Below are 13705 nucleotides of genomic sequence, written 5' to 3'. Positions count from 1 at the left end.
GCCTAATGGGGCAAGCGCCGCTGACTGTCAGATACGCCTCCCGGCTGTTGAACACGCCTCGCAATTGATTGCTAATGACTACACAGCGACGATGGCACGATCGGGACTGGCGGCGCCGTGATCTTCTAAAGCTGTCGAGACTTTTTTTCTTTATCGACGCGCATTTCAAGTATGCACTTTGAAGGGGTGCACTATGGGCGGGATCGGGCAAAAAAGTCGCGAGCGGCATGATGGAGAATCGTAGACCGGTCAGCTTTCGCCGACGATTTTCCTCCGCGTATTACGTGGGAATCGAAAGGGCGCGGCCGATTCGAAAAAAAGGAACATAGATACAGAAGGAGACCGTTTCATCGTCATTTCGCAGGTCAGATTCAATCATCATCCAAACGTCCGGTCATGTTTTAGCCTCGCGTCAAGGTTTCAGATATCAACTACACGCAGCGTAATGCGGAGCGCAGGTTCGTCTGCTTCTTGCAGAAGGATTGCAATGATGTCAGAACGCCGAGCTCTTATTGGCTGATTTAAAAAAAAAAAAAAAATAGCGGGTAGAGCTTAAGGCATCTAGCATTGAGGTCTACCCACTATCCTTTCAATCAAAGCCAATCAAGACTCGGCGTCTTTCTGACGTCACCGGAACTCCTGGGCAAGAAGCAGACGACCTGCTATCCGCATTCGAAATCTTTCGACACTAAGTCAAGTGTGAACATCTATCGGACAGATGCGCTCAATAATGTCCCAAGTCAATTATGGGTATTCTCATTGATTATGTTAATTGCTTAAACCGTTATTAATAAAATTAAATGGTTTAAAATAAAGAACATTTCGAGAAAGAAAAAAGAAAGTTTGTCTGATCATTACGACCGGTGTGAGCTCCGAAATATCTTCACAGGAGACCTATGTCGAGCAACCTTGGCGTTTCAGCCGGGGTTAGAATAGAATAAAAAGTGGAATGAATAAAAAAAATGGAGGAATTGGCAGAAAACATGTTCGGCGAGCTACAGAACGGGTTCCGAAGTGATAGAAGATTAGATGATTACTTATTCATCCTCATTCAATGTGTAGAGCTGGCACAGGCGAAAAAAATACCGTTACGGATAGCATTTCTTGACATTAAAGGGGGCGTACGACAATGTGAGTCAGGAAAAACGCTGGGTACAGCTGAGAAAGTATGATTTAGACGCACACTTGATCAGGCTTTCGCAACATGTATACACAAATGATAAGGTTGTTATAACGTGGGAAGCAGAAATACCAGAAGGGCTGGGTGTCGATTAAAAGTTTCAAATCGATTAATCGCCACCCTTTAATCAATTAATAAATCGATTGATCGATCTTGTTAATTTCCATTGTTAAAACGGAATGAACGGTCTTGTAGGCTGTAAAACGATTTAATGAAAACTTTGAGAAATAATTTGACACAAGGGGGCTATATTCTCGTCTGTTTTCGTTCCTGTCGTAGTTGAATCTGTCCTTTTGTCTCGTTCGCTTCCTGTTGCTCGAGTCTCTCGTGGTCTTCCTTCTTTCTTATTCCCACGCGTTTTCTTATTCCCACGCCGGGACGCCGGCATCGGGGGTCGAAGTCGAGCTGGTTACGTTCCGATCGCCATCCGGTCGAGGCGGGGGAGGCTCTCCTTACGCGTCTCGGCCGCTAGCATACTCGCTTACACCAGTGGTTCTCAACCACTGGATGTTTCGCGGACCTTTTGTGGATTGGCGGAGATGATGGAGGACCCCGTTCGCGGTGAGAGAAAGGAAAAGGTATAGGTTAATTATGATAATGATTTAATAAGTGAACATGACTAAGGGGTGGTGTGTAGTAGATTTCTCTCATTGGCATACACACGAGAAAACTCACTCGAAAATTGGAACGTTTCTTCTCAATAGGATAAAAGACAAATTTTATTGCCGGGCTTGACTGACGAGGCACGGCTTCGCGGAGCCCAAGAATGCCTTCGCGGACCCCCATTTGTGAACCACTGGCTTACACCATGCATAATATTTTTAAAAAGTACAAATTAATATTTGTTTTCTGTTTTTTTTTTCATTTGCTGATTATGAGGTAAAGGGCGGAATGAATCAACTACACATGGGGGAATCAACCTTCATGCGTAGTTAAGAACAGTTCAAAGGCACTCACATTCACATATTATTAGTACTTCAGCTGCATGAGGTAAGGAGGATCGTAGATATTCTTCGGCAAGAGCGACCTCCTTTGATTGTTCACACTATCGCCTCTGCTGGGCTAAACGTACACTCGCACGGCGTTGAAGTGGCCGGGACACGTGGAACTTTCTGCACTTCTCGGGAGTTACAAATCTTGCCCCTTAAGTTTACTTTCGGATACATTTTGACCTAACGTTTGCCCTTCATACAGGTGTTCTCGTCCATGTCTGCGTGGTGAAACCATTTGCTTTTACTTCATATTTGGTTCGTTAAAATGTTACCGATTAACAGGTTTAAAAAATTAATCGCGAATAAAGCATTGATCAGTCAATCGGTAGGTTAATCGATCAATTGCCGAGCCCTAACAGAACCGGCAGAAATAAAAAGAAAACTCGGGCGGGGTTGTCCCCTATCAATGCTATCACCTCTACTTCTATGTTATACCTGAGTAGAATGGAAAAGAAATTAGAAGAGTGTAATTTAGGTTTTGAGGTAATCTATATGGGGAGAAGGGGAAAAGTAAACCAAGTTATATCAGGAATATTCTATGCAGACTGAATTGTACTCTTAGGAGATAGTCGGGATATGTTACAGGAGCTGATTAAGATCTGTGTAGAGGAACGAGACCCTCCGGGCCTGAAATTCAGTAGCGACAAGTCGGGGATAATGGTTTATAACAATGAGAAGGGAGACCCGCTTACGCCAAATGAAGGAGTGCAGGGAGACATGGGCTCGGCATTTTTCGAGGCTAGAGAAGCGATCGGTCAGTTGAAATCTGAATGAAGACTCGACGCAATTGAGGATACACGATGGGCGATAAAGGTATATAAGCAACTATACATAAAAGGTCTGAACATTAAATGGACAAACCGAACCCGAAAACTTGTACTCAAATACCAACAGCCAAGTGTTGGGGCAGTGCAGACTACCTCTCTGAAAAAGGAAGTAAAAGAAGCCGAGAGAAAGATGTGGGAGGAAATAATGCAGGGAAAATCAACTTTAACCATGTACAGAGGCCGAAAATAGAAAACAAGAAAGGAGAATTGGTATGATAATTCACGGAGGAGCTCGTTGTTATTCGAGGCTGGAACAGGAGTATTGAGGACTCTGACATATATGACAAGGTATGAGGGAATGAATACGGGGTGTGCCGTATGCAAAGGGGAAGACGAGACAATATAACATGTGGTGTTGAGGTGCACAGGGCTTGCTCCCACCCTCCCGGAGGGGGCGACGGATTTGGCCGGAACGCTGGGGTTTGCAGAAGAGAATGGAAGAAGGGATGGTAAGAGCGTGTTAATAACAAAGAGGAGATTAGAAGACTGGTGGAAATTATCTAGGGAGAACTGAATGACGTACAACTAACTGACAGAGCTGGGAACAGGGACAGAGGAAAATTGGGACTCCCTCTCGCGTGGCTCCGGTCCAAGGTCTCCACCCTGTCTCCCAGTGGGCCCGGTGCCGGACTCACGCCAACTAGGTTTGACCAGAGGAAAGTTGGCGACTCCCTCACGGGAGGGAAGAGGCGAAGGGTGATGTTTGTCTGTTTGTTGTTATTTTTTGCCCAATCCCCCAAAGGTCACCCTAGTAATATCCCACACCGCCTGTTGATATGCTACGAAATTGCAAAGGGTAAGCACATTGGCGAAGGAAGGAAATCCCACCTCTGGTTCTTAATTTCTAGGCAAGGTGGCGTAAGCTGCCGCCCGTTATGAAGGGTACAGCCGTTAGCATCCATCCATCCGTCACACGGCTTTAGGCCAACGCGCTGTTTACGAACGTCCGGAAATCGCGCAAACGCGCGATTTCCAGACGAAGTGTGTGCACTGCGCGTGCGCAGAAATTAGATTCGCGTGAAGCGGAGCGTTTGCGCATGCGCCCTGCCCGTAGCAGCGCCACCACAGAGGCGTGACGTCAGGGCCGCGTGTTGGTGTATACATCATACAAAAGATAGTCTGTATACAGATTCGAACGCGAGTCACTGCGAGATCCGTGCTTCGAATGCCGCGTGGCAATGAATTCAAGGAGACAATTTACACGCGGCATTCGAACCACGAATAATGCGGGGGCTCGTTTTTTCACTGTCTTTTTTATATGATGTATGAGCAGTGTGACCCCGACTTCAACTTTCGTTTTTTTAGCAATGAAAAAGTATCGAGAACGGAAGTTATATCTCGACCTTCATGGAGCTGTCGTCGATGAAAGTGAAACGTTGAAAGACTCTGTCCCGCCCCAGGCGATTCATCTGCCGTTGGTTTGCTCTTTTCATCTCAGTTTGACTCTGTGCTCCTACATCTCAGTCCACGTTATTATTTTCGCCCGGAAATTAAAGACTCAAGACCCAGCACATACCTTATCCGGTGTACACTCATTATGATGATGATGATGATGATGACGACGGTGGTGATGATTATGACGATGGTGGTGGTGGTGGTGGTGGTGGTGGTGGTGGTGGTGGTGGTGGTGGTGGTGGTGGTGGTGGTGGTGATGATAACGTACAACGTTAAATTATAAAAACTAAAACAGTCCTTAGATCTGCGGAGACAGCCAGTGTAGAAACAGGTTTCTTCTGCTTTGGAAAGAAGTAAGCTATGCCTGAATGAAAGAAAATCACTAAGAAAAGAGCGGCATATATATAGGTAACGCCAAAAAAAGTAGGTAAACAAAAGTTACACTTATGTCATGTTTACACTAAATTCTACAGGCTCGAGGTTAAAATGTGGGCATGATACACACGCGGCACGTGCGTTTGTGCGGCCGAGGCACGTTCTAAAAGCAAGGAGTTGACGCATAAAGCCTCCGCTGCGAATCACGCTGAAGTGAGACCAAGTATACAATTCATTTCAAACTTACTTCTCTCGGTAAACAACCCTGCTAACTTCTCACTGCAAGGTTGGTTGTGTTTTATCTCGTGGTACAACCTACCCAACCCTCTCGAAACGCAGGAAGGGTCCTAGAATAACATCGGCTATTGATGATCAGCGAAAATACCGTCATCGTTAACCGGCTGAGCGCACGCAAGTGTCTCGATCGCATGCCGTTCCCGACATCATTGAAAAATAACGCACACACTAGGCAACGTCAACGTCGGTAAGGATTTGCGTGCTGGCCATTGCAAGAAACATTTTCGCAGCCCTTTACTAGACTCCATTTGACCTTATTATACACTCTAAAAAAAGCCTGTGCGTCTGCTTTCCCGCAAAACACTCGGAGAGCCAATCACCGCAACTTACGGAGACAGATCAGCGAATGTCAATGCCGAAACATATGTTTAAACCAAAAAACGCAGTCTGAGTTGTGACAATAAGCAATGCAAGCGTGACGTTTTGCATTGCTTAATGTCACAACTCAGACCGCGTTTTTTGGTCTAAACATATGTTTCGGCATCGTCATTCGCTGAGCTGCCTCCGTAAGTGGCGTTGATTGGCTCTCCAAGTGCTGTGCGGGAAAGCAGACGCACGGCCATTTTTTAGAGGGTAGACCGCATTGGACGTTATGAGCCATCGGAGCCAATCCAATGCCTTGTGAATGTCACGTGACCTTCGGCGACGTACAGGGCACGCAGTTACGTGGTACGTTCACAGCGCTGGATTATCCTTGCGATGGCTGGTAACATCGGCTGCGGTGCATCGTAACGGGAAACGGAGTATAGTGGAGGTGCGCAAGGAATGTGACGTTGTACTGGGCTATTCAATAGCCTATATCAACGCCACCAGAGGGGTAATCGAAACACTATAGAGACACCTTGAGTTCTTTGTCTACCTACCTCGTTTCTGCGCATGCAATTCCTGCCTTGACGCAGCCCCGCACTGCAACCTAAACAAAGAACAGCACGGGCCTGCAAAACACAACCGCGGGAGGCTCGTACAGCGGAGAGGAGCAACTTTGGTTTGCCAGCGCCGGAACCACCCCTGATATGCATTTAGAAGAGCTGGCAAACAGCAGGCCCAGAGAATACGAGTGTTCGATTTTCCGCGGAAGACGATTTCCGAGTACCGTGTTTCTCAAGCAGAGACCCTGTTCAACCCTTCAGTTCGCGGATCACTGTTTTAACTTGCAAGATAAGCTATACGGTATACTCATTTAGAGAAGGAACAGTTGTGTGTATGGTATAAAAAAAAAACTGTACTCAATCGTCGAAGCTTCCTGCGCCCTAATGCTGTATTTGCGCCGGATTAACGGGCTCAAGGCGGAAGGCGGGATAATAATTACGGCTGCTGTCGGTATGGCGCAAATCTTCGGTGTGTCAAAGCACTAGGGAAAATCCCTAATTCCCTCCTGCGGAGAACCGGTGACCCGACCGAGAGCACGCGGGGAATGAGGCGAGCGAGAACGACAGATGCCCAAAGCAAACAGGGCGCGAAGCGTGTGTGCTGAGGCACACTTGAGCGCGCAAATGTCTCGCGAGGAGCCTCGCCAGAGCCAGACAGCTTCTCGTCGGTACACAAACGATGATCGACGACACGCCTGAGTCAGTGAAACGGGCCGGGGCTTAGGGCCAAGAGCGCGCTACAAGACCGCCGCGGCCCTCTCTATCCCGCATTATCCGCCACTCTCTCGGGAGCTGGCCTACATCCTGACGACTCTTCCACGTCGAGAACCTTCGTATTCCTCCGCCTCAAACAAAAGCACGTCGGCGCGGGAAGAAAGGCGCGTGCAATCATTTCGCGTGCGCCCAACTCCACTTACACTAATTAGGGTCATTCTCGATGTTTCTTGAGAGAAGTTGACCAACCTGAAGTACGCAATTGGGCGCCTCTGGTGACGTCCGGCAAAGGTTACGGAGTGGACGGCTGTCAGGACGCGCTTCGTAGAATGTCATCCTAATTAGTAGTCCGAAGGAGACCGGGCCCGGCGGAAAGCTCCGGCCCGACCCCGCCTCTCAGACCCTTCGACCGACACTTTCACGAGCATCGGCGTTATTTTCGGCGGACTCGCGTATGCTCGTCGGAGCCCATGTATCATCGGCCCTTTCGAGCCCGCTCTCTCAAAGTGGCCCGGTCAGATTAATCAATGGGAAAGCTTCGACGTCTTAAGCCCCGAGGCAATCAACCGACCGTGAAATGGAGTTCTTGCTTGGTCAGCTGTGGGCACGTCAGCCCGCGTTTTGGTTGTTCCCGGCTGTCGGTTGAAGGGGGGAGGGAACGAAGGAGCGCGGAAGGGGAAAAAGGCGGGTTGACTGCGTTATTCTTCTAAGGATTTCCAAATGACACATGACAATGACACAGTTGGACTGTCGAGCAGTTGAGCTGAGTGAAGCGGAAAATATTTGTTTGCACTAATTTAATTGTTTTAGGCACTGGCAGTTCGAGAAACTCAAGGCGTGGCCAATTTGGTTAGCGCATCTTGGTTCGTAATTCGTTATTTTGCGTTCTTGATCAACTATGCAGTGATGCAGCGGAACAAGCTGCCTTTCTTAATCTGGCAGTGACTAGAGGCTTTGATCCCTTGCTGTGGCAGTAAGCAAACTTAAATTCTCTTCATCGATCCAATAGTTTCCTCTATAAATGCAGTTTTTTTTTTTTTTTTTGTTTTTGCAGGTATTTTTAAAAATCGAATAAATCAAATTATTTTTTGGAAATTTTTTTATTTTAAATCATATTAATTTGATTTAATTCGCTAAAGCTAAAAAAATATAACTTGTTTACCAGTAGATCTATTTTTTCAAAACGGCAGATCAATTGATCGATTCGCTCGGTCCTTGATAACTACGAGGAAAAATTAATTACTTTAAATGTGAAGTACAGTTTAATTAACAACTTTTCATTGATTCAATCCCCACCATACTAGAACATAACAGCTTCATCTTATTAGTTGGTTAAAAAGCTTGATTTGATTTTTTTGCGTTCCTACTTGATGCAATAGAACACTATTTTCTTTTCTTTTGCGTTCTGATTTTGTTACAATAGGGCGTTACGTGGCGAACGAACAAAGTGAAAATCAAGCTCAACGCTCCAGTGTTATCAGAAACCACTTATTTTTGCTTGTGTCCAGCCTTATGTAAATCTTATATGCTAGATGATTCTTTAAATATAAAAGAAATGCGCATAAAAAGCATCAAATGATAGACAAATGGTAAATAAATATATTTGCTGAATTATTTTTGCGGAAAAGGTTTGACTTAAATCATCATAGTAAAACCGGTTCGATTTAAATAATGATTTAAGTCCCAATTTACATCATATTGATTTTTATTATACACCCTACTTACAACTAAGTGAAACATTTCAGAAACTAAACCTGGGTTTTACGCTCTTTTTTTATATTATATGTATTTTTTTTCTGCTTAAAAAGTAAGAAACATTTTTTTCTTTTGTTTTTCTTTAGGGAAGGCAGGGGAGTTATTTTTTAGGTCAGTTTCTTCGTCAGACGTGAATGAATGCTTACGGGGCTGAAAGCCCTCCTTGCCGCGAATCGCCAAGAGTCGAACCCTTGATTCACACAGTTGCGTTGAGTCCGACCGAATGTGAGTGTTGCCATTGCAACAGCTAAGTTTTAACTCACTTTTGTTGGAGCCGACGCCATAGCAACCCTCGCACTCGGTCGGACTCAACGCAAGTATGCGAATCAAGAGTTAAAGGCTGTTTATACTCCGACGTTGAGTGCAGTGAAGGCAGCGTAGTGCGGAACGCGCTCCTTTCATTGGCCGGCAACCAGAAACTCGATATCAGTGACCAATCAGTATCTGTTCGCGCTGCGCCACGCCACGCCCGTCGTCGTTACGTAGGAGTATAAACGTACCTTTAGACTGTTGACGGAGCGTGCATAAACGTGCGTCTATAGATTCAGTCCTTCGGAGCGTGTTGTTTACCCTTTGACACGTCGCTCTACGACTTTTACGCATTGCAGCTCCAACCTTCCTAAGATACAGGGTGCAGCCCCTGAGCGCAGCCTTTGCAAAGCGTCAGTACGCGCGCACTGTTCGAACCCTGCGTGACTTTCGGCACTAAGACACGCTTCTGTTCTCATTCCATCGCAGTTAGCCCAGCTGTTGCCCCTCGAAGAGAGCTTCCTTCTCCTCTTCCGTTTCGACAACCCGTTGGAGTCAAGCGTCGAGTTCATGAAGGTGAGTCGTCAGTCTTAGCATATAGGTTGCTCTGAACGCGCTTGGTTATTCTGGTGCCGTCACTGTATACACTCGATACATATAGTATGCTAGACGGAACCGTCGTTAGATATCATTACTCTAGTCTCGATGTTACTCCAGAAACCGCCTCGGTGGCTCTTAGGCAAATCGCCTGGTTACATATCCCCACGCTCTAAAAAAGCCTGCGCGTCTAGTATTTTCCCCGCACAACACCCGGAGAGCCAATCACCGCACCTTACGGAGGCAGCTCAGCGAATGACGCTGCCGAAACACATGTTTAGCCCGAAAAACGCAGTCTGAGTTGCGACATTAAGCAATGCAAAACGTCACGCTTGCATTGCTTAATGTCACAACTCAGGCTGCGCTTTTTGGTCTAAACATATGTTTCGCCATCGTCATTCGCTGAGCTGCCTCCGTAAGTTGCGGTGATTTTCTCTTCGAGTGCTGTGCGGGAAAGTAGACGCACTGGCTTCCTTTAGAGTGCAGTTGCGGGTTCGGATCCCGGACGACCTGCCTGAAATACGACGCAGGCTTATTCCGCATAAGGCGCCGTGTAACCGATACTTCGGTTACACGTCAAAAGATCCTCATGTGGTAGAATCCCCAGTCCTTCGCTATAGGGTGTGCCGGATTCCCTTCGTTGGTTTGGCGCGTAAAAGTTTATATTACTCTAAAACGAACGCGCTTCGTCATTGCAATAACATTACTGACAAGACTTAATCACTCTAGATCACTCTAGACTAAAAAAAAAATTCCCTAATACCTTAAGAATCACAGGCTGGTATATTGTAGGCAAAAAATATTTACCGTTGCGCGTGAACAAGTAAATATTTGTCCTCGGCAATTAGGAACGCATCGTGCTAAATAATCGCGCGCGGATAATACAGTAGATGTATTTTTAGAGGTTACATAAAACGCGAAGCTGGAAACAGAAGTAGATTAGCCTTTCCTACCTCCCGAAAAACAGCAAGCGCGATACCAAAATAAGCAAATACTGCAATAAAACTTAGTTTTGTGGTTCCAATATTTCCATAGTTAAATCAAGGTTGTGATATTTGACGGGCATCTAATATAATATAGAGGGTGAAATAACTGGGGAATTTCAACGAGAAAAACTGCAATTTCGATTCCTTATCAGATTTCCGGAATTCGTCAAAATCAAGGCCCCTAAAAACTAGTAGTTTTCATGACGGGCTTCACACTACACCGAACTTATTGAAACTGGTGTAAGGATTATAGGGATGTTCTTATTTTAAGTTAAGACGGCAAGGGAAGAACCATATTTTTTATCCTCTCGTGTTTTTATTGTTTCATTGTTGTGCAATTTTATTTATGAATACTCTAGTTTATAATAAGCATGCTCGGTTTCAAAAATATTAGTCGACCATTATATAGGAAGACCACTACTTTTTGTTTTCTTGTTTATGCTCAGGGACAAACGTTTTGAATACGCGACAAGCTCAAAGATTAAGAACTGATAATTAAATATTTCGAAACTTCGTTTCATAAAAAAGAATCGAACGAAGCCCTAATCTTTAAAGCCTAATAATGTACACGTAAACAAAACGCACATTTCAAAAACAAAAATGCTATATTCTCAGCTGTTATTAGTGTTTCGCATCTTTTCAGCGCATTTATGGCGCTTCTCATATCAGTGGCCAACACATATTACAGAATCAAATCTAACACAGATCACCGTTATCGAGCGCCGACCCTTACCTTTTATAGAGTATAGGCAGACTACATACATCAAAAAATGAAAGCAAACATTATCGATCCGGCTGGCTCTCAGGGTTGGGCTGCGATTTAGAATGCCTGCGGTACTAGAGGTGAAGATGATAATGGGAGTTACACGATACGGATCGCGCCGCGTTGGGAACAATTTAGCAACTACCTATCGTCAGCAGAAAATGCCAGGAAAGGGCTCTCTCTCTCCTCTGCCAGAAACGACGGAGCTGCCTGATTTTTCCAGCATTAAACGTTTGATGATACGGATGACGGCACAGGAAGCCAAAGTCGTTACCACCTGAAAAGTGAAAAAAAAAAAAAAGTGCGGCGGTGCAATACTTAGCAAACAATGGCGGCGGCGTCTGGTTAATGTCGAAGGCCCATTTTTCTCCTGAGGCAGGATGCCGCGCGAAACACTTTCCCTAGATCGGAGTGTGCCGGCTGACAAAGTACTTCTTCCGCTGGACATTCCGAAGTCTGTCGGGGCCTGCCGGAGACAGGAAATCCCGCCCGTCGGACCCATTTAGGGCAGGCCTTGTCGGATCTCTGCGTGGGCGCGTGAGTGTGCGTGCGCGGGCACACTGTGTCCCCTGATGAGAGGCCGCCTACTGGCGTTATTAATCAGTCGAGGAACACTCGGCTTTGGGACAGCATCTCCAGCTCTGTGCTTCACGCCGCTTTCGACGAGGCATATGTGCACTGTGTGCGAGCAACGTAGTGAACGCGAATGTAAAAAAAAAACGGCAATGTGCGGCAAGTCCCAATTATCTCGTTAGCAGTGTGCAGCCTATCAGATCGCGGCCTCACTCGGTAAACACAATCGCGGACCAATCCCGGTGCGAGGAATTCATCATCATTAGGCCAAGCCCGGTCGCTCGTAACCAGGGACTACGAAGTGATTCTGGGTTCGAATTGTGCGAACTGTGCGCTGTGTGTCTTCTCTCGTTAGGATGTCTGCCGACTTGATTGTAACGCGTCCGTCGCGTCTTTCATAAGCATTCATTACCATTGCAATGTTTATAGGGCGTTCAGACACAAATGCCGGACGACGGCGTTCGGCGTTCGAAAGCGTTCGAAGAGTGAGTAGAGACAAAGGAAGCTAGCTTTAGGTCTACCCACTAATCATTCACACCAGAGCTCGACGTTCTGAAGTCCCTCTCGCCTCCTCCTCTCTCAATCGCGCTGTGCGTTCGATATTGCGGGAGTCTCCTCCGAAACACGCGACGCACTGTTGCGCTAACATAAAATAAAACCACTGTCAACATATGCATAGCGGAAATTGTAGAGGCGTTCAGTTGTCATGACACCAATAAATAATGGCGTTCCCGTAACCATTAATCATTGAGGAGAACACCCTTACTCACAAAATCAATAAAAAAAAATTTTAAGAAAAAAAACCGTTCTCATTTGTCGCGGCTGTCGGTGGCAATAAACGAAGTTTCAGAAAAATCGTTCGTTCGGTTGACACTGAAGGTTACAATGCAATGCGCAATTTCGGTTGCGCATTGCAAAATGTTGAGTTTATCTCATCAACGTGAACGCCCATTGCTCTAATTTTCTTTTTCCCTTTTAAGTTGCGCAATAAATAAATAATTAAAAAAGGGATTAGGAGAAGAGAATAACGATCACAGTCGGTAACAGCTCAACGGACTTCCCTCTTCAAAGAAGCAAGGACAAGGAGACTGGCAATTGATTATAATTATAAAAAAAGAACCCATAGAGTACTCATACCTTCATTTGTTATGTGTACTCTAAAAAAACGCCCGTGCGTCTACTTTCCCGCACAACACTCGGAGAGTCAATCACCGCAACTTACGGAGGCAGCTCAGCGAATGACAATGCCGAAGCATATGTTTAGACCAAAAAACGCAGTCTGAGTTGTGACATTAAGCAATGCAAGCGTGACGTTTTGCATTGCATAATGTCACAACTCAGACTGCGTTTTTTGGTCTAAACATATGTTTCGGCATCGTCATTCGCTGAGCTGCCTCCGTAAGTTGCGGTGATTGACTCTCCGAGTGTTGTGTGGGAAAGTAGACGCAGGGGCATTTTTTAGAGTGTATCCGCCCGGCGAGCTTGGGTTATGCAAATAATTTCGACACTCATGTTCTTCCATTTTTTTTTATCCTTGTTGCACAGCCTTTTTTTTATGTTCGTACATTTTTTATAGTCTCAAACATTCCGCAAACTCAATGGAGAAAAAGTCATTACTAGATTTTTAGATCATACAATATGATCTAATTTTCTGCAAAGATTAAAGTCCCATTTGGGGTTGATAGCCTGGCGCAAAAGTACGTGACTGAATCTTAATTTTAGGATTTTTACGGTGGTCGTGCAAAACGCTAACTTAAAGTGTTTCTATGCGCGAACGAATACAATCCAATTTCTTCACAGCATACTAACGTGCACCTTCATTGCATATTTCAAAATGGTTCATCAAGCTCTCCCTCAGAAGCCTTCTATCAGAGCACCGAGAAAAAGGAATAACTGATAGAACACTATTCGATCAAAACTGTGGCGGAGATTTTCCAAAATGTGCAAGGAAAACAAATTTGTCAGGCAAGTTCCGACAGTCAAATTTGTTCACGAGAACAAATTTCATAGAAGAACATCAGCTTTCATTCAAAATATTTTATAGGCGCGAAAGAGCCTATTTATCGTTACGAACAATCGAAATACCAACGAACGCTGAAACTGACCTTCAACTCAAAATGATCGGATGTAGCC

The 13705-nt window shown here is 45.4% G+C and overlaps 1 protein-coding gene across 1 annotated transcript in view; it reads left to right on the top strand.

The window, feature by feature from the left end:
- LOC8027192 (calbindin-32) overlaps nucleotides 1-13705 on the top strand; it is a 204137-nt gene that overhangs the window by 143259 nt on the left and 47173 nt on the right. Inside the window, exon 4 of the mRNA XM_040504192.2 lies at nucleotides 9143-9229. Coding sequence (XP_040360126.1) covers nucleotides 9143-9229 — 87 coding nt within the window. The remainder of the gene's footprint in view (nucleotides 1-9142; nucleotides 9230-13705) is intronic.

Source organism: Ixodes scapularis, unplaced genomic scaffold (genome assembly GCF_016920785.2).
Source record: "Ixodes scapularis isolate PalLabHiFi unplaced genomic scaffold, ASM1692078v2 PGA_scaffold9__187_contigs__length_104089568, whole genome shotgun sequence".
Lineage (NCBI taxonomy): Eukaryota > Metazoa > Arthropoda > Arachnida > Ixodida > Ixodidae > Ixodes > Ixodes scapularis.
The sequence above is the reverse complement of the archived record's forward strand: the minus strand, read 5'-3'. Positions and strand labels throughout refer to the sequence as shown.